The 24,598-nt window shown below is 37.0% G+C and overlaps 1 protein-coding gene across 3 annotated transcripts in view; it reads left to right on the top strand.

The window, feature by feature from the left end:
* The window catches only part of LOC108706964 (tight junction protein ZO-2), a 54,850-nt gene extending 30,902 nt beyond the window's left edge, over positions 1 to 23,948 (top strand). For 2 of the 3 annotated variants that reach the window (XM_018243834.2, XM_018243832.2), the window contains 18 exons: positions 804 to 907; positions 1,397 to 1,553; positions 2,044 to 2,149; positions 4,369 to 4,523; positions 6,247 to 6,334; positions 7,125 to 7,275; positions 7,969 to 8,077; positions 9,451 to 9,661; positions 11,737 to 11,924; positions 12,886 to 12,981; positions 13,067 to 13,146; positions 13,792 to 14,002; positions 15,331 to 15,431; positions 16,780 to 16,992; positions 19,169 to 19,279; positions 19,908 to 20,261; positions 22,352 to 22,437; positions 23,037 to 23,948. In XM_018243834.2, the coding sequence (XP_018099323.1) occupies positions 804 to 907; positions 1,397 to 1,553; positions 2,044 to 2,149; positions 4,369 to 4,523; positions 6,247 to 6,334; positions 7,125 to 7,275; positions 7,969 to 8,077; positions 9,451 to 9,661; positions 11,737 to 11,924; positions 12,886 to 12,981; positions 13,067 to 13,146; positions 13,792 to 14,002; positions 15,331 to 15,431; positions 16,780 to 16,992; positions 19,169 to 19,279; positions 19,908 to 20,261; positions 22,352 to 22,437; positions 23,037 to 23,202 (2,687 nt within the window). In that variant the 3' untranslated portion in view covers positions 23,203 to 23,948. The remainder of the gene's footprint in view (positions 1 to 803; positions 908 to 1,396; positions 1,554 to 2,043; positions 2,150 to 4,368; positions 4,524 to 6,246; positions 6,335 to 7,124; positions 7,276 to 7,968; positions 8,078 to 9,450; positions 9,662 to 11,736; positions 11,925 to 12,885; positions 12,982 to 13,066; positions 13,147 to 13,791; positions 14,003 to 15,330; positions 15,432 to 16,779; positions 16,993 to 19,168; positions 19,280 to 19,907; positions 20,262 to 22,351; positions 22,438 to 23,036) is intronic. The other variant, XM_018243833.2, reaches the window with a different exon arrangement.
* The last annotated feature ends 650 nt before the right edge of the window (positions 23,949 to 24,598 follow it).

Raw genomic sequence — 24,598 nt, forward strand, 5'->3', positions numbered from 1 at the left:
TTATTTATGTATATCTTAGACCCCTGCCAACATGTTAAGCCATAAATCTGTTTTACATATTCAGGTGTACTGCTGCTCTGCAATGCTAAAGAAACCCACTATCAGAGGTATAAGCCTGGTACCCTGCACCAGTTTTTAACCAAGCAAATTAGTCTGGCCAGTGGAAGCATGCACATAACTAGAGTGATGTGGGCTGCAACCTTAGACAAGATTATTGTTGTAGGGTTTTTAATGCCACGTCACACCTTTATGCTTTGATTTCAAACCAACATATAGACTATGTGGATAATGGGTGAATAATAAGTTGCATTACCACCAAACACTAGCAAATGCGTTATTTTGGCCCTTTGCTTACATTTATAAGGGCTTTTCTATATGTAAAGGTGTTGAGTACTCCTATGGGGCATATTTATAACATTGTGTAATATATTTTACACCCAAAACAGTGTAAGACCAGGTGCAAAATAAATGGCATATTTATAAATATCTTGCACGTGAATTAAACCATGCAAGATAACTAATTAACATCACTTGACTTTATTCCACTCATTGCAATCGGAGAGAGAAATTTAGGCTGGAAGATTTTTCTGCAAGAAAAGTAATGTAAAAATACTGCAACTCTTGTTTTTTATTTTTTCATCTGCTGCACAATCAAAAAAATGAATTACAAAGCTTTGCAAATACATGATATACCATGAAGTTAAAATGAAGATATTTGGTAATTTCAAAGCTGTTGTTTCATTTTTGTACACACCTTTATAAGCATGCACCTTAGACATCATCACTCTCTTTCTCTCCTGTAGAATATGGTTTGCGACTTGGCAGTCAGATTTTCATAAAGGAAATGACAACTACAGGTCTTGCAAGAAGAGATGGAGATCTTTATGAAGGAGACATTGTTCTTAAGGTAATGTGTATATATAATATTTAATTTGAATTTAAAGCAGTATCTAACGGTTTTTTACTATTACCTTCTGGTCTTACATGAATACTGTAACAATATATCTAAAATCAGTTTTCCTTTAGTCAGGACTCCAGTTCCCACAGTCCTTTCACTTTTGTTATCCTCCTTTTCAGATGTTATTCCGAGCAGTTTAAGAATTGTATTGGACAGAGGAGATCTAACTACTGATACAGTGTTTCAGTGATATGAGTAGTCGGAGAAAGCAGAGAAAGACATTTTATGACACAAACTGCTTTCAAGAACAGTTACATTCATAAGTAACAAATCAATGAACATCTTTAGTATATATAAGTTGCTTAGCATTACATTTATTTTCATTATGCAAAAAAAAAAAAATCCTTTACTAGCCAAATATTGTAGTTCCCAGAATTTTCAACACAAATTGATGGGCATTAACTTATGTTGATGTTGACGATCTGTTTTTCCCAACAGATAAATGGCACTGTCACAGAAAATATGTCTCTAACAGATGCTCGGAAGTTAATAGAGAGATCCAGAGGGAAACTTCAGATGTTCGTGCAGAGGGATGCCAGCCAGACCCTTATCAACATCCCTGCACTGGATGATAGTGACTCTGATGACATAGGAGGCAAGTGGATTATGTAGGCCAATAGTCTATGTGCAAGGGCTAAACAGAATGTTGCTTTGTTATTAGTTGGCCTATACAATAAAATATAAAACATGCACAACCTGCAGTTTTTGTAAAGAGGAAGTAACAGTCAATTTGCCTTGATCATGCTTATCTCTTTAGCCTTTGCTCCATATCCTTTTCCTCAGACACTGGTCAGTTTTGTGGCCAAGCCATTTTAGTAATAGATGTTTAAAATTATAGTAAACAAATCACATGTTTCCAGAATGGTCCCTCTAATTTTAAAACTGCTAGCTTTGTCTTAATGGCTTGAATAATGTCTGGTTAATTTCCAGTGTTCATTTCTTTGTTGCCAGGGACCACACATTTTTTTAATCCATATGTATTAGAATTTCCAGAAGGCATACTACTTTGTATGTGGAATAGTAATTGTGATGTTTCTGTCCTTTGAAGTAACATATGTTTGCATCCTTTGTCTTTCCTTAAACAGATATTTCCGATATAGACTCCAATCTTTCCAATTCACCTGTTGAAGACAGCCGATTGCAGCATTCTGACTCTCATTCTTCCTCTGAAAAACTGCGAGAAAAAAGCAGGTTTGGAAATATACATCAGCAACCTTCCTTTGAATCTGAATCTAATTAATAGAAAGTTGAATGGATGCCAGTTCTCCAAAAGGGTTCAAAAGTATTATATTTAAAAGGGATATACATTCATATATAAATACTGAAAACTAAAAACATGTTCAATAGCAAGAAAAGGAATAGAACTTGGAAATATTATTAGGATCTAGTTCTGCCTTGAGTCTTTGTTGTTCAGCATTTTCGTAGTTTACAAACTCACACATAGGTGAGATGACTACAAAGAAATTATTCTGATGTTTGTGTTTACATAGCGTTCAGTCATTATTTGCACAGTGAATACATACTGACTCAAGAAAGGTAAAAATACAAAATGAAGTTATACATTTTTGCAATTTTGCAGTCTAACAGCTGCAGTTTTGTTTTGTATACCAGTAGGTGTAGACAGGGCCAGGGTGTATTTATTAAAACCCACATTGTTCTCATTATATTAAAATAAAAATTCGACCTAACATCCAACCATAGTTGTAGTTATTCGGTTTGCGAAAAGTGCATCAAGTTCAACCCCTCCAAATGAAAACCCAGTATCCATACACACACACCCCTCCATACTTTCACATAAATTATATATACTCATACCTATACTAACTGTAGAGTTTAGAATCACAATAGCCTTTGATATTATGTCTGTCCAAGAAATCATCCAAGTCACTTTTAACGGCATTAACAGAATCGGCCATCACAACATCACCGAGCAGTGCATTCCACAACCTCACTGTCCTCACTGTGAAGACCCCAACCTTGACAGTCTACCCTCATAATTGAAGTCTTCCATCCTTCTAACCAGTTTGGTTGCACGTCTCTGCACTCTCTCCAGCTCATTTATATCCCTCTTAAGGACTAGAGCCCAAAACTGCACTCATACTCCAGATGAGGAATCACCAGGGACCTATAAAGAGGCATAATTATGTTTTCATCCCTTGAGTTAATGCCCTTTTTTATGCAAGACAGAACTTTATTTGCTTTAGTAGCCACAGAATGACACTGCCCAGAATTAGACAACTTGTTATCTACAAAAACCCCTAGTTCCTTCTCATTTAAGGAAACTCCCAACACACTTAGCCATTTAGTGTATAACTTGCATTTATATTATTTTTGCCAAAGTGCATAACCTTGCATTTATCAACATTGAACCTCATTTTCAAGTGTGCTGCCCAGTTTTCCAACTAAGACAAATCACTCTGCAAAGTGGCAGCATCCTGCATGGAACCTGTAGTTCTGCCCAATTTAGTATCATCTGCAAAAATAGAAACAGTACTTTCAATGCCCACCTCCAGGTCATTAATAAATAAGTTTAAAAACAAAGGACCAAGTACAGAGCCCTGCGGTACTCCACTAACAACACTTGTCCTATTAGAAAATGTTCCATTTACCACCACTCTTTGTAGTCTATCTTTTAGCCAGTTCTCTATCCAGGTACAAATACTATGTTCCAGGCCAACATTCCTTAATTTAAACAGTAACCTTCTGTGTGGCACTGCATCATATGCTTTAGCAAAGTCTAAGTAAATCACATCCACTGCCATCCCAGAATTGAAGTCCCTGCTTACCTTCTCATAAAAGGAAATTATGACTTGTCTTAATTTACCAAAAAATCTGAACGAAAATTGTACATGCAGGAAAAGTTACAACAAAATTGTGTGACTTTTTTGAATTGTCGGGTGAAAAACTAGGGGACATCTGCCATTGAGTTTTACATGACTTTAACAGGTTTTAGCTGAAGTATTTTCAGATTTGCATTTTTAGCAGCTTTGGAGCATAATAAATCTAAATAATAAAGTTTTGCTCCTAAAAAACTCGACCAGAAAAATTGGGCCTTAATAAATAGACCCCTTAATCTCTGTATATGCCCACTGTACTCTAAATAGTATGTTGGGTATCTGTTATTCAAAGTGGTCACTACAGACTGGCTTGACTGCTGTGAAGGAACATACATATACACTGAGTATAAATGATAGCTTATGAAGCAAGCACCCAAAGTTTTATGGTGCAGGTTGTGTTTTACTAGACCTTTTATTAAAGTTATTTGGGATTATTTCCAAAGCTACTTTTCATTTCAATAGACTTTTGAAAAACTAGCAAGTAGCTGATTTATCAGAAAATGTTGCATGCTGATAACCCTAGAGGTTGCTTGTTTTATCTTGTGTATTTGCTTTTTTTTTTTCTTTTACCAGCTCCAAAGAGGACCCACCCAACAGACTAGCTAAAATGGGAGCCATGCCTACTCCATTTAAAGTAGTGGGCACAACAGACACTCCTCATAAGGTCTCTGTTAGCTCAGTAATCCCTGAGAAAATCAAGGAGGAGGAACACAAAGAAGAGGCACCAGGTCAGCCCCTGTAAAGTCCTCTCTGCTCATTTTTTTATGAACTTTGTCCATTCATACACATCAGTCTTGAATTTCATTTGAAGGTCCATTTCTTATTAGTTTTATTTTAAGTAGCATTGGGCTGGTGGCACAAGGGTTGCATCACGAAGCACACCAATCAGTGACATGGACCTCTGCTCATAAATTGTTGCTTGAGTGTTTGAGGTCTGCCTGTCACCACTATCAGAGATTCAGGCAGCTCATAGTTATCCATGGGAAGTGATGACAGGCAGATTGGGACATTAACCTGGATATGGTGCGCTATATTTCCGAATGGCAATCTCCTAAAAATAAAATAAAAGAGGCCTCGATAGTGTATTAACCTTTATATACACAGATAATTGTGCGCTCAGACCTACTCACATGGAGTTAGCGAGTGTTAAACAATTCGAATCCGTGATCGCTTCAGAGTCGGGTTGTAATCCGTCCTCTCTGCTGTGTGCCTGGCGGGGAAAATCTTACAATAGTGTAGAGCGGCTGGCGTACGGTACAAGATAGAAAGTTTATGCGCGTACCGGACGAAGAATATTCAAGGTGCGTTCAGTCCTCTGGGGATAGCGGTCCGATGTAGCAGTCCTCGTGGATGGATTAGCCGGTCCGGTTCGCCGTTCTTCCGGAGGTCAGCTCTCAGCCTGTTTCCCACGCTTCAGAGTGAGGGGTTTGTCTCTGCTTATTCTTTTTTAGGTATTAACACATTCAGGCACATTAAGGGGAATGAATGGATGATTTTATTGGAAATAAATAAATAAATAACTTTTACAGAGCTTTAGTATCGCCCATAGCCCAACGCGTTTCGTATCCTGGAATACTTCTTCAGGGGCAATTCCAATTGGGACATTATTTCCACCTTATTTAAAGTAGTAGTATATGAGCTCAATGGATAGGGTTTGTGCTGTCTTTACGTGTTGCTTATTGTTTTAATTAAGATATATAAGATATATGTTTTTTGTTATGTTTGGCACTTGTAGCCAGTTCCTGATCCTGCAGTAATGGAGGATCTGATAAAATAATTGTGCCCATTAAGAAGCCTCTGATAATGAGCTGCTCAAAGGCTGCTGCGAGGGGTTACTTTGTCTAAAGATAGATCAAGAACTATGAACGTATTGCTCAGTTTATAACGGGAAGGGGGAATAACCTTTTGGTGACAAAAAACAACTTTCAAATATGTGCTTTAGAATGGCATACTATAGGGGAATATGGCTTTTTTAAAGTGAGGGCAGAATGCAACATAAGTCATATTTAATGAGCTAATTTTTAGCAAAGGTGTTTTTATATATATGTGGTCCCTTTAAGCTGTGATGAAAATATCTAAGTGTCATAGGTAAGAGTGTAAGGCTTATGCCCCCACAGGACTGTTTTCAGGCAGAGGAAAAACCTATTCATAGTTATCCACGGGTTATAAGTGCACACTGGCAGATACCATATGTCTAAGAGCACTTATACCACGGAGTGGATGGGAATGGATTGGGAACAGCCTGGTGTGGCATTAGCCTAACAAAAAGCTATCAAAACCACCCTGGGTGCCATATGCCTTAGGCTTAAAAGTATATACACACACACACAGAATATGTTGAGATATATATATATATATATCTATATATATATCTATATATATATCTATATATATATATATATATATATATATGTATAAGATTTGCAGTAATCTATCTTCTTAATTGTACAGTAGAACTGCCTGTAGCTGTCCCCAAGGTGCCTGTAGCTGCCCCCAAAGTGTTTCTGCAACCGACCCCAGAAGATGAAGAAATATATGGGTATGTTTTCTTACTTTGGGGATTATTTTGTGATGGGCATATTGGATTTTTTGGATGCTTGTTGAGTTACTCAGCAGAAGACTGTTCACTAATGATGGTAGATTGCAAAACGTAGAACATCGGCAAAGATTATTTTTATTTTTATTGGGATGATAGTGCCTGTGTGCATTACTTGCGGTGCTTCCATTTGATTACAGTTAAAAGCTGCAGTGATTCCCTAATCCATAGTTTACAATAACTTGAAGAGTAATTGTCCAAGGGGGGGGGTTGTCTCAGCAGAGAATTATAGCTCTGTGGGCAGTAACAAAATACATGTTCACACATTTGTCTATTTGTCAGGCAATTGTTGCTTGGAAACACTTTCTGGAATTAAAGAGAAAATAACCCACCTGTTCTGGGGTCTCCCTGTCACTAAGAAGAGTGGTGTAAAACCTTTGCTGGTGTTTCAAAGGTTTCCTCCTTCATGCCTAATTTGTGTCAATAATTTCCCCCCGTATAAATGTTGATTAATATTAAAGCCTTTTATTAAGCTGCACAACTCAGATATTAGAAAATATTTCGCTCAGGCTGAAGCTTTCTAATATAAAGAAAGGGGATGCATTAATGCATTAATTTTGCTAAAGAATTGGTAGTATTATCTTCAGGTTACTAACGTCTATCAGACAACTTGTATAAAAAATGTACCCTTTTTGGCAAAAAGCAATCGATTTAATGTCATTTTGTTAGATCATACATAGCACTGTAGAAAAACTGAAGTACAGAAGTAATAAGAAATTAATTTGATATTTAGACCCGGTACCAAAATGATCAAGTTTGTAAAAGGGGACACCGTTGGCATGCGTCTAGCTGGTGGAAATGATGTTGGAATATTTATTGCTGGAGTTCAGGAGGGCAGTGCTGCTGAACAGCAGGGACTGCAAGAAGGAGATCAGCTGCTTAAGGTAAGAGAGACGCTGTTGAAAATGATCACAGTTACAATGTACGTCCTGTGTACATAGTGAGATATGGTTATATATTTTACTTTCTATAATAATAATAATAGCAGATAAACCATACTATTTAATTTTTATTAACCTTGAATTTTTTCCATGGCAACTATCTGAACTGATCAGGCCTTGAGTCACTCAGTACTGCACCTTTTCCCCCTGTTGTTCATACCTCTCCTGTTAAAAACAAGGAATCCTGACTGTCTGAATCACTTCCACCCAGTTATTGCCCTTCTTTGTTTATACTTGCAGTTCAGTCAGCAGTGCACACATAAGCCATATATATTGCAAGTATATGGGCAACTTGCTGCCCTTGAAGCCTTCCCACATAGAGGAGCCTGCAACTGAAGTGAACAAAGAGGTGTTGACCCTTTCACTTCCACATATGCTAGTGCCCCATACACCTATCTTACAATAAGGGGCATTGGCAGATAAAACCTTCAGTTTTGACAGGTTGCCAACAAATAGCATTGCGTGGTTGTCTTTGAAATTGTTCCTCCCTACACTCATTCCTCTTGCATACTAGCAGGGCTAAGTCATGACTAACCAGTGTTCGGTCTATTTGACGGTATTCTAAACTGTTACTAGAAGAATTTCAGTGCTATTATATTAATGTTTTTGACTTTTTTTCACAAATTATTACCCAAGGTAAATACTCAGGACTTCAGAGGCATAGCTAGAGAGGAGGCAGTTCTCTACCTGTTGGAAGTCCCTAAAGGAGAAGAAGTAACTATTCTAACCCAGAGCAGATATGATGGTAATTACACTAAATCTTTGGAATTGAGGGTTATATCAGTAAAATACTAAAAAAAAGTCTGTCCTTACATTCAAACAAACTCCCTTACATTGTCAGTGTATTTGGAATTCTGTTTATTCCCTAATTATTTCTTAGGTTTTAAAAAATAACGTCATCTACTATCTCCTGTAACCAGGGGTGCTGCTGCAAGACCACTTAAAGGAACAGTAACACCTAAAAATGAAAGTGTTTTAAAGTAATGAAAATATAATGTACTGTTGTGCTACACTGGTTCAACTGGTGTGTTTGCTTAGAAACACAACTATAGTTTACAGAAACAAACTGCTGTGTAGCCATAGGGGCAGCCATTCAAGCACAGGATACACAGTAAATAGACAATTTCTGAAGAATCCCATTGTATACTACAGGGCATATCTGTTTTCTGCTGTGTATCCTGTGCTTTTTCTCCTTTTTCAGCTTTGAATGGCTGTCCCCATGGCTACACAGCAGCTTGTTTATATATACTATAGTTGTGTTTCTTAATCAAACACACCAGTTGAACCAGTGTGGCACAACAGTATATTATATTTTCATTACTTTTAGGGTAAGGCCGGCTAAAATGAAAAAAACGCCAGCGCTAATCACACGCAACGATTCGTTTTCCGAAGTCGTCCGAAGTTTCCTCGTGAGGCAACTTCGGGCGACTTCGGAAAATAAAACCGCCGCATGTGATTAGTGCCTGCGTTTTTTTTTTCATTTTAGCCGGCGCAGAGTGAGGGAAGGCGTTTGGGGAGATTGGTAGCCGCAAAGACGTGCCGATTAGTCGCCAGGCGACCAAATCTCCCCAAAACACCCAGTGTGGCCTTACCCTTAAACATTTTCGGTTTTTGGTGTTACTGTTCATTTAAGGTGGCAGTGTCCCCACCAGGAGGGCAGGCAACATCAGGATAACTGCTTTAAATTCAAACCTGCTTGGAGCACAAGGGCAGTGTCAAATTTACTTTGAATCCCGTTACCACTAGAAATTGCCTTCCCTTTCATTTTTCAGTGGTTACATAATTCAGATGTTATACTAGCGGCAAATCATAATGATATTTTCTGACACTTACCATATCATGTAAATTCACCTTATAATATTTCACCTACCTGCTGTGTCCGAGGGCCTACATACAATATGAATTCTATTCACTTGATCAATACATGAAAGCATTTTGCTGTATAGGTATGTTTCTATGTACCCTTGCATATAAAATAAATGTTTTTTAAGATACTCCTTCAGTGCAGACTATTACATAATGAACAAGCCGATTTTATCTGCGTTGTAAAGAAATGACTGCTGGCAACATTAGTTAAATTAGCTGAGCAACATACTAGGGTTTGTTTCTTTTATCCAGTGTACAAAAACATACTTGCCTGTGGCCGTGGAGACTCATTCTTTATAAGGACACATTTTGAATATGAGAAAGAAGCTCCACAGTTTTTGTCGTTTACAAGAGGCGAGATTTTCCGAGTAGTTGATACTCTCTATGATGGGAAACTTGGCAACTGGCTGTCTGTGAGGATTGCCAATGAGCTGGAAAAGGGCCTTATTCCAAATAAAAGCAGGTATTGACTATTTTTTTCTGATCTTTAGCTTTTCAAGGTTACATATACATATGTCTTCCCTAGAAGCCTGATATGTAGAGCTATTCATGTTTTTTTATTTATTTCTTATACAGAAAAACATTTCTACCAACTGCTTTTTTTATGTCTTTCAAAATAATTGTTGCAAGATTGATAGCTTTTGTTCATTATAGCAATCCCACTAATACACAATAGAATTTAAAGAGACTCTACTGTTAGTATTACATAGGGGTAACCAATGCAGACATAGCTTCATGATCCTTCTCACAATACTACTTTATTGCTGCTGCACTACCTCTGTCTTATATTGCTGGCTGATTTAAAAAAGCCAGAGCCTAAATCCCCAAATTATTATACACTCCCTTCAATTTATATTTTACTGGAATTACGAAAAGGTAATATTAAGCATAGGGTAAATACATCCTTTATTAGAACACATGGAGCATGACATCTTTTTTTTTATAATAACTACAACTCACTTGATACTAGAAAGAGGAGAAAAGGGAGATGGTTGAATCTCAGTTGTCCAAGTACAGCAAGAAATAACTGAGCATTTGTCCCACTAAATTCAATCTGCACACTTGTTCTCAAATATAAAAGAACTTGCTTGAAATACGGATGGTAAAGGTTTACTCACACCTTCAATTCTGCTTATAAGGAGAGTACTTAAGCGGGCCATAAACGTGCAAATTTTATTCTTTGTGTGACGAATGCTTGTTTGTTTCCATCTAGCAATCTACCATTAACCTTTCGGGTTAAAATATGTAGGAAAAATAAATCAGACCATGTTCTGACCATTAATTGACAGACATCAATAGTACATAATAATCATAAGTTATGTCCGACTAATAGTAGTGACAGTCACCCATTGATATCGTCAGATAGGCAATACATGCAGAGATCTTATCAGTCGCTGATATATAACTTTTAACCTGTCCAATCAACTGAACGGTACAAAAAATGTCAGGGCACTCCACACACAATCCAAAAATCGTACAAATCTTGTTTTGATGACTGTATCTTTGTGTCTATAGCCAGCTTAAAGGAGAACTAAACCCTAAAAATTAACATACCATATTTTATATACTGAGCTTATTGCACCAGTCTAAAGATTCAGCTCCTCAATAGCAGCAATGATCCAGGACTTCAAACTTGTCACAGGGGGGTCACCATCTTGGATCTTTAGCAGCTGTTGTGAAGCTTAGCTTTAGGGGTTGTCGCAAATTATCAAGTAGAAAATGAGGTTGGCCTGTAATATAAGCTGATGCTACAAGGCTGATTATTAAATACTAATACTAGTTGCACTGGTTTCTGTGCTGCCTTGCAGTAATTATCTGTATTAATTACTAATCAGCCTTATACAGTGACACTTACATATGTGTTCTGTATATTTTGAGTGGGTCCCTAAGCTCAGTAAGTGACAGTAGCACAGATCATGTGCAGTCAATCAGCAGAAAAGAAGATGGGGAGTCACATATCTTAACTGCTAAAGGACTGTGGTTGCCTTGGACTGGTACAGAAGCCCAAAACATAATGTACAATATTTCTAGCTACTTCTTTAGCTAAGCTTAAGTTCTCCTTTAAGACATTGCTCTCTTGCTTCTCATTAGACTCTAAAGAGGCAAGAATTAGTAAGTCTGTATAAACGGTTACTGAGGTATTCACTGTCAGTATTTTTTTCTTTCATTATTTTTTTCAAATAAACACTTGACAAAAAACATATTCATCTCTAACTGCTTCTTAAACTTATTTAAAAACATAAGCCATAAGTAATTTGTGTCATATTTTAATCTGCCTGAGCTATAAAGATCATTACAGTGTTCTTTACCTTGGATATTAAGATTAAATTACTAGTCTAGTTCACACTGATGACTTTTGTGCACTTCACATTGTGCTATAAACATTTTTAATATAGTCTATGGATTGACAGTACTGACCTTTTCAAACAGAATTACTCCATAATTTTGGGAGAGTTTCTTTCTTCTTGCCATTTATTCATTCATGTATTATACTGCGGTGTGTAATGAAATTGGTAATACCTTGCATACATATTTCAGAGCTGATCAGCTGGCCAGTGTTCAGCTTGCTCAAAGAGGAGCCGCTGGAGACAGAGCTGATTTCTGGAAAAATCGGGGCCAAAGATCCGGAGCTAAAAAGAATGCAAAGAAGGGCCGTGATGATCAGACTACTGTTTCCATAGTTAGCACGAAGTTCCCATCTTATGAAAGAGTGCTTCTTAGAGAAGGTATGGAGGTTATTGCATAGATACAGCATAGTGTGTCTATTATTCTACCTTATACAGAAATCATTATTAACTCCATCCCATAAAGCTTTTTTATCTTCTGTGTCATCTTTAGCCTTTCATCACTATTGTACAAATCTGGGTATTGCTATAACACAGATTCATTTTAAGAATGCCATATAGAGTTATAGTACTTGCCAAGGAATATAATGCCAGTAAGTGTCTGGCTAGTTTAGGTTAGCTAGGTTAAACAGCAACCTACTGTGGATGATGGGAGTTTTGTTTGCTGAAGACCTGTTGTTTGATACAAATCTATAGTGATGATTATATTCACACTACATAATACACAGGAAGGCTTCTCCACATCTCTTTTAATCTGTTTCTCTGGTTATGATTACCTATCAATTTTAGTAAATAAACATTTGCATAAACCCATCTTTTAAAAAAACATTTAATTACACTTTAACAGTTAAAAGGGAAGTATAATATATTGTACTATATTATATATTTATACAAATTAAGGATCATCTTAAAGTATGTTAACTTATTGTGGTATAATTTTCAGTGAAACATACTGGCACAGGGGGAATCATGTGCATAGTTTTATTTATTTAAATGTATTAATTGAATCCGGAAATTCCAAAATTGTCATGAAAATGGTAAAATGCAACAATTTAACAAGTTATTGCACTTAAAAAACATCTTATCTTGAGAGAAACATTGCTTTATTCTTCATTGATGATAGCCACATACTAACCAATATTTGATACACTTTAGTTATTTTCCTGCAGACGTATATATTCCTTGGTGCATGTGCACATTCCCTTGCCAATCAGTTTGTCCAGGTAAACTCTAAGGCACTTATATCATCACTGATTTGGTCTAATGAAAATTGTCTGTGTCTTATATTTACTATTTTGTTTGTCTGTGACTATAGAACTAATCCTTTATTTTATATTCACAGCTGGCTTTAAGAGACCTGTTGTGGTATTTGGCCCTATTGCTGATGTTGCAATGGAAAAACTGGCAAGTGACATGCCAAGCCTTTATCAAATTGCCAGTAAGTGTTGTTTTTAGCTAAGTCTGTATTTCACCTTCCCACAGAGCCTGCAAGGTCAAGTAAATCATTATTTTATCCTTTGCAGAGACTGAGCCCAAAGATGCTGGCTCTGACAAGCCTTCTGGAGTTGTGCGGCTGAATACAGTGAGAATGATAATTGAGCAGGTACTTTTTAATCCTTTATTAAATTAAGCTGTATAATGATGAAGGGGAATGAATACAATTATTAATTTTAAATGATGCAATTTTTGACTTTGGAGGTTTAGAATGGCTAGGAATTTACAGGTATTTTGCACCAAGGTGCCAAAATAAAGCCTCCTAGGGAGTAAGAAATAAACTCCTAGCTAATGTAGTAAATGCATTCAAATGCTGACACATGCAACATTATTTGATTTTGAATGTTGTTCCGTGTACTTTAGACCAATTAAAATCTCTATGTCAGCCCAATGGTTAATCAGAATCATATTTGGGGCAAATTACTGCTTTATTACTAGACATCCCTTAATTATTGCTTTTCTAGACATCCCTAGAAGACTAGCCTAAAGGGCAGTTACAGTGAGATATGAGGTGAGAACTTATCAGAACATATAGAATAGCCATTTGAGAAAGAGATGCTAAATCTAGCTATAAATGATAGGAGGCAAGGCAGATTAATGCTTCTCAATAACCACATGAATAGGTGAATGAGTGTGGATGTGAATATACACTGCTTATGCTCACTTTGCAGACTTGGGATAGTGGAAAATGTAAAAAATCTTCATCACAGTCTTTTTGAATCATTCTTATATATATTGATTTTCTTTTTATAAGGATAAACATGCATTACTGGATGTGACTCCCAAAGCTGTTGATCTCTTGAACTACACACAGTGGTTCCCTATAGTCGTGTTCTTTAGCCCGGACAGTAAGCAAGCAGTCAAAACGATGAGACAAAGGCTGTGTCCCACATCGAACAAAAGTTCCAAAAAATTGTATGACCAGGCGGTTAAACTCAAGAAGACATGCACTCATCTCATAACAGGTGCGTACACATGTTTTTCAAACCATAGTACATGTGTTCGGTGTAAAAATAAAAACTGGGTAAATAGATAGGCTGTGGAAAATTCTAATATAGTTAGTTAGTCAAAAATGTAATGTATAAAGGCTGGAGTGACTGGATGTGTAATATAATAGCCAGAACACTACTTCCTGCTTTTCAGCTCTCTTGGTTTCCAGGCAGTAACCAATCAGAGACTTAAGGGGGGGGGCACATAGGTCAAAACTGTTGCTTTCGAATCTGAGCTGAATGCTGAGGATCAATTACAAACTCACTAAACAGTTATGTCTCATGTGGCCCCCTTTAAAGTCGCTGACTAACTCAGAGTTATAGAGCTGAAAAGCAGGAAGTTGGGGTCTGTTCTGTAATGTTAGAAATCCACTCACTCCAGCTTTTATACATTACATTTTTGTCTAACTAACTATATTAGAAACATTTTTTATTTTGCACAGCCTATCTATTTACCAAGTTTTTATTTTACACTGAACTGTTCCTTTAACATCATAAAGCAAATTTAGGGATCAGGGAGCATGTGCTGAACAGCCCAAGTATCCATTGAATGTATCCTAGAAATGTTAACATTTAAGTGTGTGCACAGGATTACACTGGCCAGTAATATGCTACGGATTCACACAGATTTTGAATCTGTCTGTAATTACAGTATAACAATTTATACAGGTCAGGAAGCAACATAAAGCTCATATTAAAGGAGAAGGAAAGGTAAAATACAAATAAAGTCTTATAGATTGCCCACAAAATGGAGAGATACATACAGGATTCCTTGCTCTATACGTTTTTTCTCTCTTTCTGTAATCAAATTCTGTAATTTGTAATAGGGCTTGCACATGCGCAGTAAAAATTTGGTAAGCCCTGCGCATGCGTACAATATCCTTTTCTTCCTCCATGCGAGCTGCAATATTACGGTCAGGTGGTACAAGGCAACAGGCAATGGGGAGGACTAAATTTAGCGCATGCGCACTTCAGACAGGGACGTGATGCACACTCGGTCAACATGGCAGCCGCAAAGTTTGGAAAGGGCTGAAACTTCAATGGGACGATGTGAGTGCAGGAGACCGAATTGGGCAGCGAAAGTAATGCGGTTCAGGAGGGGAGCACCCAAGCAGTGTTTAAAGATAGGTTTAAAAAATTACCTTTCCTTCTCCTTTAATGGTTGTTGACAAATTCTGAGGAAGATTCTTATGCCCACAGCATTCGTTTGGGGGCACACAGTTTTGCACCATTTGACTCCTACTGTGTTTTTAATGTTCACAGTTTTGTAAAAAGTATTGATTTTTATCGTTTTCTTTATGCAGCCACTATCAACCTCAGTTCAGCCAATGACAGCTGGTATGGCAGCATAAAAGATGTGATCAAGGAACAGCAGACTCAAGCAGTCTGGGTATCGGACGGAAAGGTACTGATCATCCCTTAAACTTTTGGTCTTCTTTCGTAAACAAAATGACACGAGTAAGAGCAGTGCCACATGGGGGAATATAACTTTTTTAATTGTCATTAATAATTCAGGAGGCAGAAATAGTAGGAGGTAGAAATAGTAGTTCCACGGAAATCGACTGCAGTGTGGGCGCACTTTCTTGTCAGACAACTGTTACTTGGAAATGTGTTATTCTGAGATTTCAAGCAGCAATAGCTAAACACACAAATGCACCCACACTTGCTGTAAAAGCAAATGAAGGATGATGAGTGTTTTGTCCCTACCTTCAAAGAGCCCTGTATGACACTGCCCTAAAAGAGGCACATTCTTAAACTGTTGTGATCAGTTATACTGCAAAGTGACTCTGTAAGTCACTAAAACAGTATATTCAGTACTTTATACAACATTAAAAGAGGAAAGCTACACACTGATACATTTGTTATTAATTGGTGGTTTCTCAGTGGGTAAAGTAAGTGTGAAGTAAAAGGATAAAAACAGGACCAAACATGAAAAAAATAAGGTCTTGTGTGATTTTGGTAAAATCTGCTTTAGTCTTCACTGTGTTGTCACATTAGTGATTAGTATAGGGTCTCCTTAAAACAATAATCAGAAATGTAAATAGCTTTATAACCTTCCAACATCACATGGAAATACACTCTCGTCTTTCCAACCTCCATTATGATCCTATTGTATGAAAGCCAGTCTGAAAGAAGCAAAGTGTTTGGGAAGGCAGTAGAGAATTGATAGAAAAGGCAATATATGGTGTATTTCTAAGCATTAGAATCTGCACAAACATATTTATTTTCCTTATATCAGCGTCACAATGCAGTGTAACATCATAGCTCTGTTCTGTAAGTAAGCTTTCTTTCTATTATTCCCTTAGAGAGCAGCAATCACATTTGGTGTTTCATCTTTATTAGAAAGAAGAAAAAGGGAGGGGGGGGGTTCGGGGGAGCGTTGCATGTTACTGCCCATAATACCAAGTTTTCTACCCTCTGTAAGTGTTTTGTGTGTACATGTTCACAGACCACTGCCTGCTTTGCTGTTCCTTCCTGCATCACCACCTTTTCTCATTTGTTAATTCATTTTCATGGGGGTAAATAGCTGTTCTGTAATGAAAACCACATTAGAAATTCTGCTGTGCAGTTCTAGTAAAAAATAGAATAGTTTTTAATCAGCTAGAATTAAACAACATAGCTAACTCATAAGCTAATGGCAATAACAAAACTGGAAGGGACACATTGTGGATTGTTCATAATACATTAACATCGAATACTCAGAAAAGGTTGTTTTACATCCAACTAGCATGATTGTGATTATTGTTTTTCAGGCTGAAGGAGCAGATGAGGATGATGACCGCATGTCATACCTAACAGCAATGGGAGCTGACTACCTGAGTTGTGACAGTCGCTTAGTCAGTGACTTTGAGGATACAGATGGTGAAGGTGGAGCATACACTGACAATGAGCTAGACGAGCTTGTTGATGATCCACCACCCGTGTCTGCCATTAGCCGCTCGTCAGAACCTGTGCACCAAGAGGAGGTATGAATACGTTCTCAGAACAGATATTTCTTTCACCATTACTTTAACTTAATTTACAGGTATCTTAGAAATTGTTCCAGAAAATTATAACCTCTGGGTCTTAAAGGACCAGTAACCCCAAAATGATTAATTTAATGAATATACAGTAGGTTACTCTTTTGTACATGTTCATTTCCTGTTGGTTCTTGTATCTGCACATATTTTTAATTAAAAGGATCCTGTCATCGGAAAACATGTTTTTTTTTTTCAAAACGCATCAGTTAATAGTGCTGCTCCTGCAGTATTCAGCACTGAAATCTATTTCTCAAAAGAGCAAATAGATTTTTTTATATATATATATTTTATATTGAAATCTGACATGGGGCTAGACATTTTGTCAATTTCCCAGCTGCCCCAGTCATGTGACTTGTGCCTGCACTTTAGGAGAGAAATGCTTTCTGGCAGGCTGCTGTTTTTCCTTCTCAATGTAACTGAATGTGTCTCAGTGGGACATGGGTTTTTACTATTGAGTGCTGTTCTCAGATCTACCAGGCAGCTGTTATCTTGTGTTAGGGAGCTGCTATCTGGTTACCTTCCCATTGTTCTTTTGTTTGGCTGCTGGGGGGGAAATGGGAGGGGGTGATATCACTCCAATTTGCAGTACAGCAGTAAAGAGTGATTGAAGTTTATCAGAGCACAAGTCACATGACTTGGGGCAGCTGGGAAATTGACAATATGTCTAGCCCCATGTCAGATTTTTAAAATTGAATATAAAAAAATCTGTTTGCTTTTTTGAGAAATGGATTTCAGTGCAGAATTCTGCTGGAGCAGCGCTATTAACTGATTCATTTTGAAAACATTTTTTTTCCCCATGACAGTATCCCTTTAAGCAAATCCTCACATCAACATCAATCAGTCTAAAGAGGTTGTGTTCAGTTGAAATTTTAATTAATCAGTGATGTGGGCTTTATAACATTGTGAAATTAAACTGAAGGTATTTTTGACTAAAGTTTTTTTTTGTACAAATAGCTTGCAAAAGTGTGGCTAAATGGCATATAGGGCAATTTCATTTTCTGCTTTTACAGACTCCTTAATAAACACACTCTATATAAAGTGGAAAGCAAATTAATTCATAATATTTTAAATCTAAGCAGCTTTTCAATATATTTATGTTAAATATTTCAATGATTTGTAAATATGTTTACAATTGAAAGCAGTATGTGTCCTTTGCTGTTTTCTGACCTGTTGGTTCTGGCTTTTGAAACAATGTATCAGAAGTCAGGTGACTAAAAGATCACCCTTGGTTGGAGGAGAACTGACTTCTAGCTTGTTTCACTCTTCAGCTCATTGAGTCAGAAACAGGAAAGGCCCAGGTTGCGCAAGGAGTTGCACTTTTCAAGTGAATACAGTGCTGTTTTAACTAGTCAGAAACATTCCACTAACTTACACTAACTAACAACATTCAGACACACAAGTTAGCAGGTGCATGGTGCTAAAGGATCGTGTCCATACACCTGCCCTGTGCCAGGCAATAAGTACAAGTCTGCTATGTGCCCACCAGTTCTGTATTCTCCACATTCCTCCATATTTTTCATTTGGAGCAAGGTGAAGAGCCAAGCAATGCCCCAGACGTAAGTGTTGAGTAAAATGAGCACTAAGGCATAGCTTCCAAAACACAATCCCCCATGTGTAATAAAAGCCAGTAAGTTTGCCAAGGTGCAGTATCCCATAGAAGGTGCGGTAATCTGTTTTGTTTGTTTTAAAAAGGCAACAATTCATGTTTCCTGCTGATTGGTTTCTTTAGGTCACTAGACTTGTAGCAAACTTGCCAACTTGTATTACATAATTTCAATGATGTCTCATGCAGTCTGCTATAGAGACTGCCAGGCAGTCTCAGGCTGTAGAAGGAGGTTATTTCTGGAATTAAAAGTTGAACATCCATTTTACATTATCATGGTCCCGATTACCATTTTTCCTTCTTTGTGCTCAGAAGAAACCATGTTATGGAGATGGCAATATTTCCTTTAGATATTCTGTGCTGTGTTTATGTACAACTGATGGTTGCACTATAGCAAAAACAGCAGGTAGCTCTTTCAGAAGCAGCATGAAAAGAACAGAAAGAAATTTTTTATGTACATTTTTAATTACAATATTGCCATGGTGACACTTCTCTTATCTAATTTGTCATATATGACAGCCTGTAGCTAAACCTGTGCCTGAGTCACGAGGCCAGTTGAAAAAAGCTGGAAACAGAGAAATGCTAAGGGATCCCAGTCCACCTCCCACATTCAAGCCAGAACCACCAAAGGTATGCTTATTATATCAATCTGTTATGTATTAAATTTGAATTATTAATACGTATTTTACTTGCTTAACTGTTCTGGAATGCAATTCTAATAATGCCTTTGGATATGTTACTTAAGGCTAAGTAAATATCAGGACCATATTTAATAAATGCAGATTGCTGGGCTGCACTGATTGTGTTCTATTTAAATGGACTTTGTGCAGCACTTATACTGTAGCTGAATCCTTTAGAAATTTCTCTGATTATTCAAATGAAGCCACCTTAAATTTAAGCAGACAAACATATTCAATGGGTTATCATGTTTTGTGTCAGTTGTAGGACCAGCACTGGATTTAGAAGCTGATTGAATTGGATCTGACCCTTGATCTTGATAATTTTTTATTCTATTTTAATTGCTGGATCCTTTTCTTAGATGTTTTGACTTGAAGTCAGGTGGTTGTATGTGGAGGGAAAGCTAATCTGGAGCTTTGTTTCTATTGATTAACCTTGACTAATCAAATTCCTCTACAGTTTTCAAATATATTGGAATTCCTTGGTTCTGTGTAGGTTTGTTAATCTGTGATACTAAAAAGAAATTCAACAGACACGTATAAATGTATTCCATTGTTTCAAATATATATTTCATTTACAGGTAAACGAACAAAGCAAAGAAGAGATATATGACTTGCCACGCTCCACTGAGCCAAAGCAAAGCAGCTCCAGTGTAGCCAGCAGTGAGATCTCAGGAGGTTCTTCCAAGGCAATTCCTCCACCCACTGCAGCCAAGCCTGTGTTTGCAGGAAAGCCCATTCTGAAGGCACCAGTTACGGTTAACCCCTCTCCAGGGACGGTTAACCCCTCTCCAGGGACAGAAGAAGTAAGCCCCATTCAGAAACAAGCAGATGTTCCCAAATCTGTCTTAGGAAAAGTTAAAATATTTGAAAAAATGGACTTCAGTGCAAGAGCACAAAGGCTACAAGAACTGCAAGAGGCTCAGAATGCCAGGGTAAGAAAGACTATTAACATCTCCTAGCCAATAAGAGAACCCCTGTGATTTTAGGTGTCTATTACAGTATTTGTATGGATGTTACTTGATTCTACGTCTTCTTTATCAACAAACTAAAACAAGTTTGACCAAAGTTATACATAATATGACAAAAAGAGACCTCTGTACTTATTCTTTGAGGGAAAAAGGCCTGGTACCAGTAGAAGAGGAGTGCTTAGCACTGCAACTTAGAGGTGAAAACACAAAAAGCAATAAGTGATAACGTTTCAGAAAGTTAAGAACATATTGTAACAGTTGCGTTGCTTAAACTAAAACCATGTACTGTACTTTAAAGATGATCCAGAAATAACAAATAAGAGCAAGGTTCTTTTAAAAACTTGGGAGGTACAGTGTGTGAATGCAGAAGGTTTCCCTTTGTAGCAACATCCAACAATTGTCACCTCCTTTGCCAAGACTGAGAATGGTATTTACATCTGATAAAATAGAAAGTGGGCAGAACATGACTTTTTTTTCTAAATAGTGTTTATATAGGGAAAACTCTGTTTTGCCTTTTTCAAAACCAGCTCTCAGTGCAGACCTGTGGCTTCCCATGCATTCCATTATAGTGAGTTGAGTTTTACCCACATATGTTAAACCCTGTACTGGGGTTATACAGCGCTTTATCTTAATATAGTTCTGTATATGTGGATGTCGAAAACTATTGCAAGTTATATTACTGCATATGGTACAGCCAGCACATTTACAGCAATAATGTAATGGGTGTTTTAACATGATAATTCTGGGTGTTAAGCTATGTTTAAGCTTTCTGCTCACTTAATGCTCCATATAGCTTATATAGTCTGGCTCAATGTGTATTTATTAACTACACATGTAATAAAGATCTTTTGTAAGTGATTACAAAACATTTAAAATCCACTTTTATTCTATTATGCTTAACCTGCCCTCTTCCAAAGAGACTGCCACATTCAAAAATTGTACTTCTTTGCTACCCTCAGAAGAATCCAGCCCAATATAAGCATCTCATTTAGAGAATGGTGACTGCTTTTCTAAGTTTTGCTTGTGTAATACATTCAAATGTATGAATATATTTTATGCTCATAGACTTGCATAACAGCTGCTCTTCCCGTTTTTTTCATATAATGATTCTCGGCACAAAAAATATTTTTATTATAGTCAACTGCAATAATTCACACATTAGGGGGTCGTCTTAACGTGTGGATAGATGAAGGCATCAAGTACTGATCTAACCAACTCTATACCATCAGCATGCAGAAGTATTGTGTACAAGCTATTAACGGCAAGTTTATATAAAATAGATCGAAAGCACAGGTACTGTTTTACATAGAAAAAGGAAATCATTTTTTTAAAATTTGTCTATGGGAGATGGCCTTTCTGTAATTCGGATCTTTTTGGATAACGGGTTTCTGGATAACGGATCCCATACCTGTGCTGAGGCAAAGAGAAACTACAAAACATGGTTTCAAATATTGTAGATGTGATTGTTTTTTGTGGATGGTGGTCTACACAGAACTATTTAACAGATTTATTAAGCAGATTTATTAAGGCTCAAATTCGAATTGTGAATAATTCAAACTCGATTTTCTAAGTTAAAAATTAGACTATTTGCCACCTAAAACCTGCCGAGTTCATGTATAAATCAATGGGAGAGGTGCATGGACCAATTTTAACATCTTACTAACCTTCCTGACATTCGAGTTTTTTTTCAGAGAAAAAACTTGATTTGAGTTTAGTTAAATTAGATTTGAGTTTTCGATGAGTTTTAGATGTTTCGATTTTTTTTATCAAATAACCCTCCAATCGAATTTCGAATATATTTGAATTTATTAGCGTTAAAAAAAAATTCACATGAATTTGACCTTTGATAAATATGCCTCCCCGTGTTTTTAACTGGCATATAACTGAAGACGTGCAAGAGAGAAAAGGTGTTTCATTAACAATGTTCAAATCAGAGGACACCAATAGTTATGGCATTACATGGATTTAGATAGGAAACATAAGACTATAATAATTTGATTGTACCATGACCAACAAATACAACATTGACTATAATTGCTTTTATTATTATGTAGCTGGAGCTCGCCCAGAAACTTCCCGATATTTATGCTGTGCCAGTGAAGCCACAGAAAAATGAGCAGAATCGACCACAGCAAACAAGGTACTTTTTTAGCATTACTGAATAAAAAGCCAAAATTTCCCAACTGACTGTAAAATATAGAGTTCTATTCCATTTATTGCACCATTATACTTCAGTGCTACAATGATGTCATAAGAGTATTTTTTTCATTTACTGTATTAATAGTTTCTAGCTGTCAAATTGTTTACCTCTTAGATGTTTTACTGCTTGTGTAGAAGCAGGTGTAGGTGGTGTAGTAACTAGAGGCAGTACAGGCGCAGATCTCCTCTCCTCTTGGCTCTATTTTTTTTAAATATCTATAATCCCCTTTTAAAAAATAAATAAATAAATAAAAGTAGTGTTTGGGCATTGGATTCAAGTCAAAGTGAGCTAATGACAATTAAAGGAAAAGCCAATTATTGTTCTACCAATTAACAAAAACAATAATGAACAAGAAAGAATATAATAAAGATAAGAAAAATACTTAATTACTTGATTTTGGTCAAATAACACTAGTCCATAAGGCATGTAATAAATAAAATCATTCTATTTTTTGCATTGGGGCATGATTGTGGTGATCAGTATAAATGTCAAAAACCTTATTAAATTATTGCTCAATTTTTAATTTAATTTATGTTTAGTTCCCGGCCACCAGAGCCCCAGAAACCCCCTTCTAGAACCTACCAAGATAACAGAGCAAGTTATGGCAGTGATGAAGAGGATGAAGAGTATCGCCGCCAGCTGGCTGACCAATCAAAGCGTGGCTTTTATTCCCAGCCTTCAAAATACAGACATACAGAGCTGTGAAATTCCTGCACAGATTACATTTTGGACTTTACTGCAGAGATGACTAAAAGCATGGACTACTTTTATGTGGGCTGATATTCTAAAATCTTATATATCAGGAAATCACATGTAACTTATGGTAGTATGCATCTCAAATTTTCTTGACACATTGAACATATGTGGACATGTTTTTGTTATACAGACACTGGAGTTATTTCTTATACTAAACTGGAAATATTCATCATTCGGAAAATGAGTACACAGAGACTGCCTTCTGCTCATTTGTTTGATGCTGGGGATAAAAAGCCACTATTCCCATACAAAATGCTGATGGATTTGGAGGTGGGTAATATGGGTGTTGTTACTCTTACGCATGGACTTGACATTCCAAAACATGTTTTTGTAAGTGCCTTGCTTCAATAATGTCTTATATCAAGGATACCAGGCTTGTGGCCATACAACTGTTGTGAAGTATAGCTACTGTTGAGGACACTGGGAACTGTAGTTCATGATAGCTGAGAGGGCTTCCAGTTTGACATCCCTAAGGTACATATTTCTTGCACTAAAAGGCAATTATTTTAGTTCTTATGTGTATCAAAGTAATATGATACATGGTGAACTGCTTTAGAATGAATTGGTTATTAAAGCTTTCTTGTCAGATCATCTGGCTGTTACAAAGTCGAGATTGTAAATGCTTCCCCGTTCTATAGAAAATACTGTTCCTGTGGACAGAAACAACTGACAAAAATAAACTCGTATTTTTCTTCCTTTGTTGTTGGGATATTTTTATTGCAACCAATAGACATATTTTGTACTTTTTATAACCTTACCCCAAAATTTTACTTATAGGAATCAAACTAGGAATTACATCAAAATGCATCAAGCTGGGTTCGCAAGTCAGCCTGTGGCCCCAGATTCTACTTAAAGAGTCTACTTAAATGAGAAACAAACCCCTTATTAAAAAAACACCTGCCCCACATAGACCCCCTCCCTCCTCCCCAGCCTAGCTGCTACTCCAGGCAAATGCCCCTAAGTTTTTACTTACCCCTCGGTGCAGATTCAGGGATTGGAATTCATGGCAGCCATCTTCCGGGTCTTCGGTAATCTGACTGATGAAAGCAGGGGGCTCAGACGACTACATACACGGAATTCAACTCACAGTACAGAGTGAAACATGGCGGCACAAGCATCAAGATATGGGAATGTTTCTCATACTATGGAAATATAAAATACTTGGAGGTCACGTTGCCTTATGCCGAAGAGGAAATTCTCTTGAAATGGGTGTTACAACAAGACAACGACCCCAAACACAGCAGTAAACGAGCAACATTTTGGTTCCAGACCAACAAGATTGACATTATGGAGTGGCCAGCCCAATCCATTAGAAATCTTAACGTTTATCCAAGGTGGAATGACA

This window comes from Xenopus laevis, chromosome 1S, assembly GCF_017654675.1.
Source record: "Xenopus laevis strain J_2021 chromosome 1S, Xenopus_laevis_v10.1, whole genome shotgun sequence".
Lineage (NCBI taxonomy): Eukaryota > Metazoa > Chordata > Amphibia > Anura > Pipidae > Xenopus > Xenopus laevis.